Source organism: Pecten maximus, chromosome 11, assembly GCF_902652985.1.
Source record: "Pecten maximus chromosome 11, xPecMax1.1, whole genome shotgun sequence".
NCBI classification, from domain to species: domain Eukaryota; kingdom Metazoa; phylum Mollusca; class Bivalvia; order Pectinida; family Pectinidae; genus Pecten; species Pecten maximus.
The window spans coordinates 1,910,624-1,930,416 of record NC_047025.1 but is presented as its reverse complement, the minus strand read 5'-3'; the positions used below and the strand labels follow the sequence as shown (position 1 = coordinate 1,930,416).

At 35.2% G+C, this 19,793-nt stretch overlaps 1 protein-coding gene across 1 annotated transcript in view; it reads right to left on the bottom strand.

Annotated features, from left to right (window-relative positions):
• Window positions 1–14,773, bottom strand: part of LOC117338387 (aquaporin-4-like) — a 30,427-nt gene extending 15,654 nt beyond the window's left edge. Inside the window, exon 1 of the mRNA XM_033899728.1 lies at window positions 13,063–14,773. Within this exon, the coding sequence (XP_033755619.1) occupies window positions 13,063–13,650 (588 nt within the window). The 5' untranslated portion in view covers window positions 13,651–14,773. The remainder of the gene's footprint in view (window positions 1–13,062) is intronic.
• Between the last annotated feature and the right edge of the window lie 5,020 nt (window positions 14,774–19,793).

Genomic DNA, 19,793 nt, shown 5'->3' with positions numbered 1-19,793 from the left:
GGTATTTAATTGATTGTAAGACATATGGATTGTTTTTTGCTACATTAAAGGATAATATATTTCATAGACAATTTAGGGTCAGATGATTGTTCATTTAATTTAATCATTATGGATTCCTTCGTTGTTTTGTTAGAATCAGACCTTTCGCCACTTAATAATTGAAGTATCGTTCTACTCCTAAACGAGATCATTTCACTACCCTACAGGCTGTATGAAGACTTTCCTGTAATTATTTGACATATTTGCCTTTTGCCTGGCCGAAGAATATAATTATTATGTACTTAACCTCTCATGTAGATTGAAGTAAAATTAAATAAATATCGTGGAATATTTTCATACAGTGTCACCTTTCAAAGTGTGTCTGAGTACTCATGAATTTATTACCAAACTATTTTATTCACGTTATTTGAAAAATTTCAGCAATATCGTTTATTTAGATCAATAAGAGAGGTCGGGAAATTGAGCCTTGGGGAACTCCGCCACTTATACAATTAACATTGGATCATGATTTATTTATAACTTTCTTGTCTGTTACATGGATATTTCATCCCAGACGATCGCCTAGAATGATTTAAAAATATGACTCAATGATTAATGGCTTAATGCTTAACAAATACGTCTTTGTGTAAAACTTTGTCCGACTCGTTAGGGATATGATATTAACAAAAAAATATTTTTTATAAAATACTCTTGCAATATAATGTGATTTGTTAATTAATACAATTAATTCACAAACTCTCGATTCATTTGAGGACACCCTAGTGATGGTTAGTACCACTAAGAAGGTTGCAGACAAATCTTTCTGTAAATGGTTAAATTAAAACATCAAAACAAGAAATACGATTATTGTGTAGGAGTTTCAAATTACAAGCTTGTATTTTAATACTGTTTGAACTATGTGCTGTATTAACGAGTTTCATGAATTCCCTATAAAATTGACTTGGGTTTGAGATTATATTTATCAGATGTTCTATGTTTACGTATCTTACGGTATTTATGACATGGTCGTATGACATGATAGATATATGTTATTACATATTTATGGTATTTATGACATGGTCGTATGACATTGTCATGGTCGTATGACATTGTCCTCTGACATGATAGACATATGTTATAACATACTTATGATATTTATGACATAGCGGTATCACATGACAGATATATGGTATAACGTACTTATGATATTTATGACATAGCGGTATCACATGACAGATATATGGTATAACGTACTTATGATATTTATGACATAGCGGTATCACATGACAGATATATGTTAGACAGGACATAAATATGGAGATAGAGATATAAGTAGGGTATATTATGAGAAATCAATGCTCCCTGGCGTCAGCGAGACGTTTGTTTATCGGCGGTTGTTTATTGTGGAATTGCGTGAATACACAGACAAAAGAACCCTAAATCATACCTCCCGACATCACCAGACAGTATGTAGAGACCCAGATATTATATATGTATATCGCTATAAGCAGACAGTTCAAAAGCCACAAGTACAGAGGATTTAGTACGAGAATATACGATTTCATGTTTTTATAGGAACAACTTCCGACAATTTTGGGATCTTTAAACTAAAATAATAGATAAAAGCAAAAGATATGTCATAAAGATTATTACCGGTATGGTGGGCATATAATGATGTTTAGATACCATGTGGTGCTGTTTGGGTATAGTGTTGCTTAGGTCTAATGAAGTATGTGGTGTTGTTTGGGTACAATGAAGTATGTGGTGTTGTTTGGGTACAATGAAGTATGCGGTGTTGTTTGGGTACAATGAAGTATGTGTTGTTGCTTGGGCACAATGAAGTATGTGTTGTTGCTTGGGAATACTGAAGTATGTGTTGTTGTTTGGGTATAGTGTTGTTTCGGTATGATGAAGTATGTGGTGTTGTTTGGGCACAATGAAGTATGTAGTGTTGTTTGGGCACAATGAAGTATGTGTTGTTGCTTGGGCACAATGAAGTATGTGTTGTTGCTTGGGAATACTGAAGTATGTGGTGTTGTTTGGGTATAGTGTTTCGGTATGATGAAGTATGTGGTGTTGTTTGGGTACAATGAAGTATGTGGTGTTGTTTCGGTATGATGAAGTATGTGGTGTTGTTTGGGTACAATGAAGTATGTGGTGTTGTTTGGGCACAATGAAGTATGTAGTGTTGTTTGGGCACAATGAAGTATGTGGTGTTGTTTCGGTATGATGAAGTATGTGGTGTTGTTTGGGTACAATGAAGTATGTGGTGTGGTTTCGGTATGATGAAGTATGCGGTGTTGTTTGGGCACAATGAAGTATGTTGTGTTGTTTTGGTACAATGAAGTATGTAGTGTTGTTTGGGAATACTGAAGTATGTGGTGTTGTTTAGGTTCAATGACGTAGGTGGTGTTGTTTGGGTTATAATAAGTATGTGGTGTTGTTTTGGTATATTGAAGTATGCGGTACATTGAAGTGTGTTGTACATTGAATGTGCAGTACGATGAAATATTTGGTGTTGTTTTGTAAACAATGAAGTATTTGGTGTTGCTTGAGTGCAGTAAAGGTTATTTAAGTAAAACAAAGTATGTTTTGTAATAGAACAAGATGGATTTCGTGTCTTGCTACTTCAATGAAACAAATCAATTTGCCGCGCAATGACAAATATAAAAATTGAAATTTATTGAGCAATGGTAACAACCTACAATGTTTGATTTTTATACTTCGTGACTTCTGAAACTGAACAGAATTTAACAGATAGGACACAGCGTGCGCTTTGAGACGCGAAATCGATCAATTCTACCGTTAAATTTCAAAAGTGATCATGGTGAATAAAAATATATGCAGATTTCAGACATCAAATAAATCATTTCCTAAAACTAAACATTTCACGAGTTTCCCTGGGGCAGGCATAACGCTATCGATAAATGCCTCGTCATGAAGAGAATGCAATAAAAAACAATGTTATCTTCTCGTTTAGCGACTTGGGTTGAGGTAATCATCCATGTTTCATTTTTATCACAATTTATCACACGGTCGTCACCGTTTCACAACACTGCTAAATAATACAATAAATATCCTACAGTGACCGAGACATACAATATAATAAATAAATATCCTAATGTGACCGAGACATACAATGTAATACAATAAATATCCTACAGTGACCGAGACATACAATATAATACAATATCCTACAGTGACCGAGACATACAATATAATACAATAAATATCCTACAGTGACCGAGACATACAATATAATACAATAAATATCCTACTGACCCAGACATACAATATAATACAATAAATATCCTACAGTGACCGAGACATACAATATAATACAATATCCTACAGTGACCGAGACATACAATATAATACAATAAATATCCTACTGACCGAGACATACAATATAATACAATAAATATCCTACAGTGACCGAGACATACACTATAATACAATAAATATCCTACAGTGACCGAGACATACAATATAATACAATATCCTACAGTGACCGAGACATACAATATAATACAATAAATATCCTTCAGTGACCGAGACATACAATACAATACAATAAATATCCTACAGTGACCGAGACATACAATATAATACAATAAATATCCTACTGACCGAGACATACAATATAATACAATAAATATCCTACAGTGACCGAGACATACAATATAATACAATAAATATCCTACAGTGACCGAGACATACAATATAATACAATAAATATCCTACAGTGACCGAGACATACAATATAATACAATAAATATCCTACAGTGACCGAGACATACAATATAATACAATAAATATCCTACAGTGACCGAGACATACAATATAATACAATAAATATCCTACAGTGACCGAGACATACAATATAATACAATAAATATCCTACTGACCGAGACATACAATATAATACAATAAATATCTAAATGTGACCGAGACATGCAATATAATAAAATAAATATCCTACAGTGACCGAGACATACAATATAATACAATAAATATCCTACAGTGACCGAGACATACAATATAATACAATAAATATCGTACAGTGACCGAGACATACAATATAATACAATAAATATCCTACAGTGACCGAGACATACAATATAATACAATAAATATCGTACAGTGACCGAGACATACAATATAATACAATAAATATCTAAATGTGACCGAGACATGCAATATAATAAAATAAATATCCTACAGTGACCGAGACATACAATATAATACAATAAATATCCTACAGTGACCGAGACATACAATATAATACAATAAATATCCTAATGACCGAGACATACAATATAATACAATAAATATCCTACAGTGACCGAGACATACAATATAATACAATAAATATCCTACAGTGACCGAGACATACACTATAATACAATAAATATCCTACAGTGACCGAGACATACAATACAATACAATAAATATCCTACAGTGACCGAGAAATACAATATAATACAATAAATACCCTACAGTGACCGAGACATACAATATAATACAATAAATATCCTACAGTGACCGAGGCATACAATATAATACACTAATATATCCTACTGACCGAGACATACAATATAATACAATAAATATCCTACAGTGACCGAGACATACAATATAATACAATAAATATCCTACTGACCGAGACATACAATATGATACAATAAATATCCTACAGTGACCGAGACATACAATATAATACAATAAATATCCTACAGTGACCGAGACATACAATATAATACAATAAATACCCTACAGTGACCGAGAGATACAATATAATACAATAAATATCCTACAGTGACCGAGACATACAATATAATACAATAAATATCCTACTGACCGAGACATACAATATAATACAATAAATATCCTACAGTGACCGAGACATACAATATAATACAATAAATATCCTACAGTGACCGAGACATACAATATAATACAATAAATATCCTACTGACCGAGATATACAATATAATACAATAAATATCCTACAGTGACCGAGACATACAATATAATACAATAAATATCCTACAGTGACCGAGACATACAATATAATACAATAAATATCCTACAGTGACCGAGACATACAATATAATACAATAAATATCCCAAAGTGACCGAGACATACAATATAATACAATAAATATCCTACTGACCGAGACATACAATATAATACAATAAATATCCTACAGTGACCGAGACATACAATATAATACAATAAATACCCTACAGTGACCGAGAGATACAATATAATACAATAAATACCCTACAGTGACCGAGACATACAATATAATACAATAAATATCCTACAGTGACCGAGACATACAATATAATACAATATCCTACAGTGACCGAGACATACAATATAATACAATAAATATCCTACTGACCGAGACATACAATATAATACAATAAATATCCTACTGACCGAGACATACAATATAATACAATAAATATCCTACAGTGACCGAGACATACAATATAATACAATAAATACCCTACAGTGACCGAGAGATACAATATAATACAATAAATATCCTACAGTGACCGAGACATACAATATAATACAATAAATATCCTACAGTGACCGAGACATACAATATAATACAATAAATATCCTACAGTGACCGAGACATACAATATAATACAATAAATATCCTACAGTGACCGAGACATACAATATAATACAATAAATATCCTACAGTGACCGAGACATACAATATAATACAATAAATATCCTACAGTGACCGAGACATACAATATAATACAATAAATATCCTACAGTGACCGAGACATACAATACAATAAATATCCTACTGACCGAGACATACATTATAGTACAATAAATATCCTACAGTGACCGAGACATATAATATAATACAATAAATATCCTACAGTGACCGAGACATACAATATAATACAATAAATATCCTACAGTGACCGAGACATACAATATAATACAATAAATATCCTACAGTGACCGAGACATACAATATAATACAATAAATATCCTACAGTGACCGAGACATACAATATAATACAATAAATATCCTACAGTGACCGAGACATACAATATAATACAATAAATATCCTACAGTGACCGAGACATACAATATAATACAATATCCTACAGTGACCGAGACATACAATATAATACAATAAATATCCTACAGTGACCGAGACATACAATATAATACAATAAATATCCTACAGTGACCGAGACATACAATATAATACAATAAATATCCTACAGTGACCGAGACATACAATATAATACAATAAATATCCTACAGTGACCGAGACATATAATATAATACAATAAATATCCTACAGTGACCGAGACATACAATATAATACAATAAATATCCTACAGTGACCGAGACATACAATACAATAAATATCCTACTGACCGAGACATACAATATAATACAATAAATATCCTACTGACCGAGACATACAATATAATACAATACATATCCTACTGACCGAGACATACAATATAATACAATAAATATCCTACAGTGACCGAGACATACAATACAATAAATATCCTACTGACCGAGACATACAATATAATACAATAAATATCCTACTGACCGAGACATACAATATAATACAATACATATCCTACTGACCGAGACATACAATATAATACAATAAATATCCTACAGTGACCGAGACATACAATACAATAAATATCCTACTGACCGAGACATACAATATAGTACAATAAATATCCTACAGTGACCGAGACATATAATATAATACAATAAATATCCTACAGTGACCGAGACATACAATATAATACAATAAATATCCTACAGTGACCGAGACATACAATATAATACAATAAATATCCTACAGTGACCGAGACATACAATATAATACAATAAATATCCTACAGTGACCGAGACATACAATATAATACAATAAATATCCTACAGTGACCGAGACATACAATATAATACAATAAATATCCTACAGTGACCGAGACATACAATATAATACAATAAATATCCTACAGTGACCGAGACATACAATATAATACAATAAATATCCTACAGTGACCGAGACATACAATATTATACAATAAATATCCTACATTGACCGAGACATACAATATAATACAATAAATATCCTAATGACCGAGACATACAATATAATACAATAAATATCCTAATGACCGAGACATACAATACAATACAATAAATATCCTACAGTGACCGAGACATACAATACAATACAATAAATATCCTACAGTGACCGAGACAGTGACCGAGACATACAATATAATACAATAAATATTCTACAGTGACCGAGACATACAATATAATACAATAAATATCCTAATGTGACCAAGACATACAATATAATACAATAAATATCCTAATGTGACCGAGACATACAATATAATACAATAAATATCCTAATGTGACCGAGACATACAATATAATACAATAAATATCCTAATGTGACCGAGACATACAATATAATACAATAAATATCCTACAGTGACCGAGACATACAATATAATACAATAAATACCCTACAGTGACCGAGACATACAATATAATACAATAAATATCCTAAAGTGACCGAGACATACAATATAATACAATAAATACCCTACAGTGACCGAGGTATACAATATAATACAATAAATATCCTACAGTGACCGAGACATACAATATAATACAATAAATATCCTACAGTGACCGAGACATACAATATAATACAATAAATATCCTACAGTGACCGAGACATACAATATAATACAATAAATATCCTACAGTGACCGAGACATACAATATAATACAATAAATATCCTACAGTGACCGAGACATACCATTGTGATCATCGGTCTCCTTACGACAACACAACGCGATATTGGGCTACGATATCCCGTCAGAGGGATGAAAACATGATCGTTTTAATTGAAAAGACAGAATTAAAAAAGACTGAAAGCCGAAACAGATGTGTGATGATTTTTTACATAAACAGTTGATACTTATCTAACTTTTAATTTGTGCTTAAAGATATTATCGATTTTCTACCCTCCCCTAAGCTTATGTAGCAGTGGTAAGCTCTGCTGGTGGAAGTCTGTGGAAGCTTGGCGTTTCCCAGCACACCAGGTGTAAATTCTTATGAAAAGTGGCACCGTTTTCAAATGAACACCTATCTCTTATGAAAAGTGGCACCTTGTTAAAATGAACACCTATTTCTTGTTCTTCTGCTATATTTAGAACAGGTATAGATCTATACATTTACCTAGTTTTTTTCTACTGCATTCTCACACCCTTGGCCCCGAACGTTGCGTACGTCGCCAAGAGGAAAAACCCAGCTAAATGGAACAAATATATATTGATTCAGCATACGTGGTGCATTTTACAAGGTGAACATTCAAGGTGATATTTGCTTGTGTCTCTTCACGCACAACAGCTCGTTAACCGTGACTCCAAAATCAAGACAGAATACCGATATACTGACGAACCGTAAAACGAAACTGTAATTCGAATAAACGCGGGCAAAATAAAAACAAAATATACATTTCCATGGATACCCTTGGTTAAAATTACAAGGATACCAGGTGTTTCGGAAGAGTAAGCCACTTCCGTTTCATAGACGACACCCGTCATAGAAATCTAGGTCAATTCTGGGTTGTTTCACACCCTAAAAACTAGGGTAGTGACAACGGTATAGTTATCAGAAAGTATCAACCATGTCTAATTTCATATCTGGTTTTATTTTTATTTAGCTTAACGTCCTATTAACAACCAGGGTCATTTAAGGACGTGCCAGGTTTTGGAGGTGGAGGAAAGCCGGAGTACCCGGAGAAAAAACACCAACCTACGGTCAGTTCCAGGAAACCGCCCCATAATGATAATGAAAACAAGTTATTTGATATCGACATGTAAACAACGTAGGTAGGGGAAGCACGGATGCTGCTGTCCAGAAATGGAAAATGAGCAATTGGGAATTTGAATTTAGCACGTTTATCATACAGCTTAGTTTAAAAGCTGTTCCAGCTGGTTAAGTTGTGAGTAAATATCGAGTAAAGTGGAGGATGCTGAAGTGTCTGTTGTGTTCTTGATTTCAAGTTCTACAGAGAGTTTATCCGATCGACATGATAAATGTTGTTGTTTTATTATTTAAAGATAACATACCGTCACTGTATCTATCCTAGCCCGAGTTTCCTCTTGCCCTGACACCATCGATATGGGACTAAAAGGGTGTTTTGGTGAAATAGATATATCATTTATCCAAAGTTGTAAGGTAGGTGTTACGTCACGCTCGATTTTATTTCATCTGCATCACAATCTTAGCGACACCAAACGATGTCGGAGAATTCCATGTTTTCATATACTATTAGCAGTGCACTTTGGCACAGTGTCAGGGTCAGAGGAAGCTCGGGCTATATATATCCATGAAGGACTTTACAAGATCTATGTTTTGATAATCGCTTTTGTATAAACAGCTTCAGTATGAAAAATAAATTAATTAATTAAATTGAATTAAAAAAGGGGAAAAAAAGGGGGGGGGGGGGGGGGGGGGGAAACAAACAAACAAAAACAGAGGGACATGGAATGTTCCCATTGGTATGCTAATAGTCTGTTGGATCTTTTCACTTCCCCATACTCCAAAAAGATGTCGACCAGAAAATGATCATTCCCACGATTCCACCCTAGGTATATCCAAAGGGTAAAAATCACACTAAGATGAAAGCCTTTTTCCCAACGCCAGTTAAAATGGAGGTATTAAAACTGAATACAGGGTATCAAGATCGCTGCTAATTTACAGACAGTCAGAACAAAGGGTTAGCAAACTACACCGGCCGACAATCCGAGAGAGCACAGCTTCCGTGCCATGTTGGTACTGTACCAAGACAGCGGCGAGGCTTTGTTGAGGTCATTTATGGTTGGCGCAGAAGATCTAGATTATCGTTTAGTCCTTTTAACGGGATCGTCCAACTATTGTTGATTTTATATTCAAAAACAAGTACCTAATTAAGATTTAATTGAGTTTTCGTCAGAAGAAATGATAACGTTCAACTTATACTGTACTGCCATTTGTGTTATGCTTAAAGGGACTAAAAGGTTAGATTTTCATTTTATATGAGTCCATTTTCGTCGGATGAAAGCGAGGTTACTGAATTTACGTGACCAGTCGGCTCTCTCCGATAAAATTTGGGAGTTGATAAACATTGACAATACTTCACAAGAAGTGCAATGATTTTGACAAATCTAATTTAATGAATCACGCTTTCCGAAAATCAAATTTACGAAGAAATTAATGAAATATAACCATTTAGTCCCTTAAGGAAGGAGGCGGTATGGAATACATGGTATTCTTTTCTTTAATTTTATAAAAATTTCAGGAATATTTTTAAGAAAGGTACTTAACATTTAATTACAGATATTCTAAATTTAAGCATTTTTTGAATTTTTTGGTTTTTGTTTTTGAAATTCAGATCGTTATTGATTTGTCGATTAGATAGCATAAACTCTAGTGAGTTTACCCAAATTATTTGCCATTGTTTTAAAACAATTGAAATAATGAATCATTATGGGTGAATTATTGTTGTCCAATGCCTTAAGTACATATCCGTAAACAAAGTTAGGTATACAACAGCATTTAGATGTAAACTTTATTTATTTTACAACAATTGTGGAACAAGTTATATCAACTTATATCAATCACGCTTGTTGGCCCGGATGGAAGCGCGCGAGGGGTCTTACTGTGGGAGGAAACCGGAGTACCCGGGGAAAACCCACGTAATCGGGCAGGTGACCCCATACCTTTGCACGTCCGATCGAGGAATCGAACCCAGGCCGCCTAGGTGAAAGGCAAGTGATACAACAGCATTTAAAACTTAGATGTAAGAAAAGTCGTGAGAATTACTGCATTTCTAAAGCTGTATTCTAGAATCAGACAGTATACTGATTAATTTCATTGTCATACATTCATAATAGAACTTAAATTACCGCCTAATCCAGACAATGTATATACGATTACAATATATTCACATGTTATCTTATAACTGTATACGTATGTTGACACTGAATTTAAATGTTCAAGGTTTTACACTTTGTGTTCTTGTTTAGTTTGAACTGTTTCAAAAGTCGAACATGAATAACATTAATGAAATATCTTTAGTTAAATTATTATCTGGTATTTCAGATCTGTCTATTTAAAACAATAATGATATTATCCGAAATGTACAAAAGTTTATATAAAGACCAGCGCTATGGTAAGCCCGCAAGATTTCTATATTGCATTTTACGATTGGTTACATGTCGTTTTAATGTTATAATAAAGTTACTTGATACACAGTTATGTCACGTTTTGGGTACATTAAATTTTTCTTTAAGATAATGGATGGGGCGATGACCTTGTTCAAATTTTTAACTGTGTCATCAATGTCAATTTCTTACCCCATCTTTGCTGTTATATTACAAATGTTGATTTTTCCAATCTTAATTTTTTTAGTATAATTTACCATTGTGATGTAATTGATATTTAAGTTTTAAATTTGAAAAGTCATTAATAAATGATATTTACAACACATACCGGTTTTCATTATCATTCTTGTGTAACCAAACATAGCTGTTGTCTCTTGGCTCATCTTCTTGACAGAGATGATACAAAATATTATTTAGAAACAATAGATGATAATCTTATCTTACTTTTTGATTGGCTTAAAACTTATGTTTAACGTTAAAAATGATGTCGTCATTTATAAGCGGCGTAATTTGTGCCCAATCCGCCTGCCACTTCTTGACAAATAGATTAATGTGTTAAATAAAACTTCTATTTCCTAAGCCATATTAACTTTATACCAATTTACTCTCCCATTAGAACATCGAGATACGCATATATTTGAATCTAATAATCTCTTTTTTGTTGTCTATTTTCAATTCTAATCAGTCTTAGGTTTTAGTAATTATCAAATAGAATTCTCTGATACTGTAACAAGTCAACTGAAAGACCGAAAGGACGTAAAAGAAAAAAAAAAGACTTTCAAATTAAATTCAAAATTATGGAGCAAATCAGGGTTCGCTACATAATTTCGGCGAAAACTGCATCCACTTTGCTTCATAGCATTTAATTTAACCTTGGAAATAATCCCGTTTTCAGTTAAAAATTCATCAGATCTAAGTTTGTGCTACTATAGACTCTTTGGCGAGTCGTGGAAGGACGAAACAGCAGTTTGGTTCTACTATATCTAACTCTAAATGGGTTTTGAAATATTGAAAGGTGTTGATATCTTGAATGTCTTTTGAACAATTATTTAAGATTACAGGCGGGGGACACTGCTGGAAGACTTTTCATTCTCTATCGCAACCTAATTGTCACGTTTTAATTCATTTGAATAGTGAAAATTCAGAATATGCACGTGTTTTTGAAAACCAAAATTGCAAATTACGAAAAATATTTAAATTATGGGTATTTTACAACTCCCCATCCGGATTCTGAAATTTCTTTTGACCAACATATTATATATGTACATCGGGTTTTTTAGTCGCCGCCTAAGATCACTTTTGCCATTAGCATAACTGACAAGTCTTAAAAGGACGAAATAACTTGATGCTACAGTTTTTGTTCATTTGGCTTTACCATATCTAACTCTTAATTCGTGTTTAATGGTGCTATTACATTTTGTGTCTTTTTTACAATTATGTAAATACTTATCACATGTTTAAATAATCATTACTTATGTAATGATGTTCGATAAAATCATGTTAAGGTGAATGTTTTGTACGAATTCAACTTGGACATATTTTAGTATATTACACGTGGCAGTCAAGGTTAGACTTAAATCCATATCTTGATATTGACCGATGGATATCCTGATTTCTTTTAAATTTTTACATATTTGCAATATATATCCTGCTTTTTGACCAAAAACCTGAAATACCAAGCAAAAAATAGCACGATATCGGGTTTTAAACCTTCGTTTAACTGAATGGATATATCAATATGTTACACTCGCAGATACTAACATAAATAAAACGGGTCCAAAAATAAAGATAGAAAATGAAACACACAAATGTTTATACCTACTGCAAATATTTGTGAGAGACATACTGCCAATCCGCACGTGAAGGCCTTCGGCACGAGCACATCCTTTTTAAGTTCCAGTGTAGAGAAATAACAAAACACAACGACAAATGTGCCGAGAAATTCGAACCCAAAGGCCTGGCCCTTATCGACATCTCTGTGAGGCACCGTGACCCCGAGGTTTCCTTGGTACTTGGACGGGGTCAAGCCGTATAGAATCCCGGCCCCTGCAGAGGCACCCACAACCTGCACCAACAGGTAGGTCAAGGCCTTCACAATGGTAATATAGCGCGCGCACAACATGGCGATCGTGATCGAAGGGTTGAAGTGACCACCGCTCCCGTGGCCAAAGGACTGGACAAGGACAGATTCGGACAGCCCGAATGACACGGCGGTCTTGGTTTCGTAAGAGTAATAGTAGTCGGCTTCGATAGGGTGATTTCTAAGAATGGCCGCCCCACACCCGAACACTACGTACAGGAGAGTTCCTAGAAACTCGCACCGTACGCCTTTCCAGAAACCCTTCGTCTGCACTTCGGCTTTTGTTTTTTCCCATTGTTCTTTAATGCCCATATTACACCACTGTTTCATGCATGCACGTCACTTGTGTTGGGTTACTCTGAAATGCACATGCGTCACAATGACCGGAAATACACGGTAAAATTAACTTCCTAAAAGGACGGCAACTTAATGTCAAGAATATGCGTCCACGACTTCCGATATTGCACATGTGCTCGGACACACTCTAGGGACGCTATACATCCACTTGTCACAAGCGTTTTACTGACAGCGAAAATTGAATAAATTCCATTGAAGAGTTTTATGTACGTATATGTATGTCCATTAAAAGGTTCATTTATCTAATTATAGCTTCGGGATGGCGTCGTGAGTTCACCAAATCGTCTATACGAAATGTTATTAGCCAATGTATCTTGTGTATCGCCGGGATTGACGTACAAGGTCGTGTATTTGTCGTTACTGTGGCACCACGGGAAAGAGGCTAATTCCGGAAGTCCTGTGAGAATAACGACAGCAGACATTTGTGATCCAGTTAATTCATCAAGGCATTGTCGTTATGTAATAAAAACCTGGATGTTTCTCCATTGTTAGGCATAACAATAAGTATTCCTTTTCAGTGAAAAATCGATCGGAGATACGAAAGTAGCTAGCTTTCTTATTGTCTTTCAAACTGTTCCATTGATCAAGAAAATGTCTTATAAGATGTTCAAACAAGCTGACAAGCTGTTATCTGACCCAAGATTGACCCGACCGGCTCGACTTACATCAGATATTACCCCGGATATCGGTAATTTACAGCTGATTGGTGAGGTTGCGAACTACAGAGAACACTTTATCAGAAGTCGAAAGGTCTAATAACGGCATCCGTCAATCGATGTAAATGTCCCTCATACAAGCCAAGTTTATACGTAACAAGTTCGTGAACAGTTCAAGTAATGCTCTCTTTTCTGCACCTTTCTCCATTCATAGAACGTGTTCCGTTACATCCCGTTTGGTTCTCAAAAAAATGTATACCTTTTAGCCGATATTCCCGAACGTTCTCACTGGTGACTGTTAAAGTCCAAACCGTACCTGTGTTGGAATTCCGGAATGACAAACTTGTTGCTATAAAAGTCGGAACCATACCGCTTTTGGTATTCCGGAATGATACATCTCGTGGTACCTTTTAAAGTCGATCCACCAAACTTTGGTGGGGCTTTTCCTCGCGTATCACTGCTAGAACTCCGCGAATCAATAGCCAACACCGCTATATATCTCGTCTGTATCATCACCAGCACGCCAAGCAGGTCCTTAATATCCACGGCATTGGCCGGCCTATAGCCGGCTCTCGTTTCATCCTGAGTCTACTTGTTATTGGAAAAAGTGATTTATATATGGCCGGATTTAACTTAAAAACTAGCAAGCTTACCTACCTACGATTTAAAAAAAACCCAGACATATTGGTTTCCTGTTAAAGTATAACGCACTGCGGTGATGTGTTCTATACGGCGCCAAATCTATCAAGGTGTAGTAACGTATACATTAAACTGTACACAGACGTAATAGACTAATAACTACCATTGAGAGTGGATTTAATTGGTGATAACGTGTATTACTTGAAGCACTGTCGGCAATATATGATTATTTGTCCTTTTTTTTCGAATTTCATTCAAATCATATTTAACTTTGCCTTATATTGATTTGCGGTTTTAAAAAAGTGTTTTATAAATTTGCTAACTACTTAAGATGTGTTTTTCCAGGTTTTTTTCTGGAGGTAATATTACTTTAATATTCGTGAAAATGTATGGGGTCACCTGTTACTCTCAGACTACTACAATTATTGCCATTCGGATTATCGGGCCTTCGGACTATTTGCCCTCCGGAGTAACGGACCTTCGGAATACTGGGCGGACTCAACCTGCACAACCACGTAGGCTTCCTCCGGGTTCATCCCGGGCAGTTAGACCCTCACTCGCGCCCATCTGGGTCAGAAGGCTGATTAATATAAGATGACGGTATTTATTTCGCAATTGTTGTAAAATAAGTAAAGTTTACACTAACAGGTAGTCCATTTCAATACCAGAAACCAGAATGCTCGGATGTTCCAAACTACACCAAAACTATGTGGGTTTACGAATGATGACGTCACCGCATAGACTGGGGGAAATCAACTAACCCCCTTCCACGGAAACTTTAACACGTAAATTAGGTTAATCCTGGCTAAGCGGTGTAATTACAGATGTACCAGGATTCTATTTCAAGATCGTTTAATCAGTTTTAGTCTGTTCATCATCGAAGACTTTGTATAATCACACGTTTGTAAAGCAAAGGAAGGTATTTACGCTATTAAACAAATCAATCTTTGGAGGGTGTTGTAGACTCGAGTACTTTAAATAAGAAATGTGTTAATTTCTTCTTAAAGTGTGGGAATCTCGCTGGTACGGGAAGGATTAATTGGTATCAGAAGTGCATACATTCGGTAGGGGTGTATAATCCCGCGCGAGAAATTTGTTGCTTAATTTCATGAATATTTATTAACCTCAACTGTCATTAAAATGATTGTTGTCTGAATTCGTTTGTTCGATGATAATTCCAAGGTTGTCAGAGTAATTTGAATGTCAGATTAAAAACTTGAAGTGATTCATCTGACGAAAACGCAAACATTTTAACCGTACTTTGGCAAAATGAAATATATGTGATTGTAAAGGTGCCGACCTTTCGGAGATATTTTGTACAACAGAACTGCGTAGAAGTATATATATATCTATATTGAAACTGATCCCCACATCACGTTTATTTAATATCCTAAGTTCAAATAGACAGTCCTCTTCGAAAAATTCATTACTCGTTACAAGCCGGAAAAATCAATAAACTGAAAAAAATCGATTGCTCTATAGCATATCATGATTCTTTTCCGTCAACGTGTAACATGAGAAATAGGTTTGTGAATATGTAAATATAATATCATTTTATATCGATTCTGAGAGACTTTCCAACTGAGTATATATGCATTACATATGTATGTAGATGTCCATGATATATATACGGGTTGTTAATTATTAAATATTCTATTTCAAAAGCAGAGGATTCGTGTATCTATTGAATTCGTGAATCTCTCTCGCTTTTGCTGTCTTTCCATAGAATACCACACGTTTTGTTGTCTTTCATTAAATAAACTTTATAAGCCGAAATCACCCAGAGAATATTCTTAATATTTTATCCGGATTTATTTCAAAGCTCTTGTTCATATGGAAGTTATAGCGATATAGGCATGGAAGAGGAGGCTAGAGTGGTAGACACTGCTGGCAGACTTAAGTCTCCAAGGTTTACCGTGACCATTATGCCACCAGGTGGTAGACACTGCTGGCAGACTTTAGTCCCCGAGGTTTGCCGTGACCATTATGCCACCTGGTGGTAGACACTGCTGGCAGTCTTTAATCCAAGAGTTTGGCCGTGACCGTTATGCTGCCAGCTCAGTTTGATGACAGCACTGGTAAACTTTACTCTTCGAGGTCATGACCTTCACGTTATGTTTTTAATTCATACATCACTTCTGAAATCCAATACAAGAATTCGAATAATGAATTATTGGGATATTGAACCTTCCCATGTAGATTTTTACACTACTTTCTTCCTCTTTTGAGCTACGTATGCCGCCTCCTAGGTATTTTAGGCCCTTGGTTGTATTCTGCATTTCAATTCAGTTTTAGCTTTTCTGTATTTACTGACAACTATCAATTTGTACTGAAAGGTGTTAAAACTCTGTGTGTGTTTTGTACAATATCTTGAAAATGTTCTCACCAATGCCTTACATACATAACATTTGAATATGTACAGTAATTAAATCTAACTGGTGCAAATGTTTTAAAACCCCTTCTCAACTATCATAATCTTTTCTTTTTAAATCCTTTGTTGAATATTATGAATTGTATTGACTTATGGGAGCGATGGAACTTCGCTACGTAGATTTTTATATTTCTTCCCAATTTTTTTGAGTTTTTGTAGTCGTCTCCATGGTAACTGTATCTACAATGACTTTTACGACTTTTGAGAATATTCGCTAAAGACCCCATATCGATACCAGCAACGTCACATACGAGACATGTTCTTGTAAGTGCTGGTATTGAGATAGTCCTGAACTTATCATCCACGAAAAATATTACGGATATTTCTGTGTAGCAGTTATTTTCTGTGACATTTGATGGTACTTACTGGTTACCCACATGTGGGTACTTACGGCCAGTTATCGGCCCCAAGTATTCATCCCGAGATTTGACGTTTCTTGGTAATTGACCATCAAAGTTAACAAGCTTATTTAGTCATCTTTACGACTTCTTACTTCCAAATAAAAACACCTAGCAACTGATCAATATTCCCGCCAAAATTGGTTGTATGTTGCAGCGGCTGAAGCCACGTCCTCCTCGGTGTGGAGAGAGTTAAGTCAGGCTCGTTATTACCTCGCCTTAACTGACCGTTTACTCAACCAATCTCAGGATCACGCCTTCTCGCTTCCGAGTCTATATCCTTAAAACTCATCAATCCACCATATTAGAGTCTTTCCATCCCGACAGCGCATTCGAATCTAAAATTAGCTGGACAATAACCATCATAAACTACTGGACAGCAATCTTTCGGAGGAATTTATTGCCAGCAGGATGTCACTGGCGCGGAATTGGGAAGAGTATTAGATGGATTCTGTATTCGATCAGTTTCTGTCATGTGTAGAATAGTTATTAGGAACGAAAAGCGGAATGGATGTCGTGAAAATTTGATTATAGGTTTTGATAAATACTTGAGTGAATCATTTCGCTTTCCTGCTTCCGTAGATGTTACACTAAAAAAGAGCTAATTTGATCCTAGGCGTCTGTTCCTACAGATAGATGTTGTGGTATAAAACAATCGGATGAGACCTCGGGACAATGACAGATTTCTCCGGACGCGAAGTCGGGAGAGTAATTACCAGACAAAGTCTTCCCTGAAGAACGATCTGGTCAACTTACAGCAGCCAAATCAATATCATATTAATGAACATCAACTCACCACATTTCTTTCTCTTTCCTAACAACAAAGTCTGACCACTGTTTCTTTGTTTCTTTGTTTCTTTTGTTTTGTTTTGATTGCCATCTTTCTGAATTCCATCCTTGTCAACTTCATCGCGGATTTAATACTTTTCTATTAAGCTGGTCAATGTTCCCTTATTTGGTGTTAAATAGGTCAATGTTACCTTATTTGGTATTAAATAGGTCAATGTTCCCGTACTTGTTATCAAATGGGTCAATGTTCCGTTGTTTTAAAAACTACATGTATTAAATAGATAAATGATCCCTTGTTTTCTATTAAAGAGGTCAATGTTGCCTTCTTTACTATTAAATGGGCAAATTCCCCCCCCCCCCCCCCCCCCTTTTTTTTTACTATTTTTGAAACTAGATCAATCTTCCCATACCTACTATTTGATAGGTCTTCGTTCACTTCCATTTTTCTTTATTTTGTCTCCCTTTTTTCTTTTTCACATAAGATATATAGAAACTAATATATTTCAACATGTATAAATAGATAGTATGATAAGACTACGGTATTTTGCAATAGCCCTCACATCACACGTGTAATATGACCTTCCTGTATTGAGATTGGTTGATTTCGCGTGAATTGTATTCCTACGCGTGAGAATAACCTACTGGAAATCGCAGGGCCATCGCTACTTACTGAGTGTCAACAATTACGACACCCAACACCAAAAACATCTTCGGGATCCGAACACTAATATGACACCATATTTGTACCTTCCATGTCAACATTAAAGCCCCAGTATACGGAACTTTCACTGTACAATCGAGGAGAGAAATAATCATTTTCTATAGATATAGTTACAATTAACGAATCTGAGGTACAAATGTATATTCATTATATTCGTAGGGTGGTCGGGTGGCACAGTGGTAACACATTTGCCTTTCACCTATGTGGCCGGGGTTTGATTCCAATCGGACGTGAAAAGGTATGGGGACATCTGCCCGACCACGTGGTTTCCCCCCGGGTACTTCGGTTTTCCCCCACACTAAGACCCTTCACGCGCTTCTTTCTAGGCCAACAAGAGCGATTACTGTAATTTATTGTCGCTTGTTCGCAATTGTCGTAAAATAAAAAAAAAGTTTATTAGTTTTAATAAGACTAGAGAGTTTACAAATCTCATATCGTTATATGACCGTATTACCAATACGAATTGGTCTTGATCTTAAATT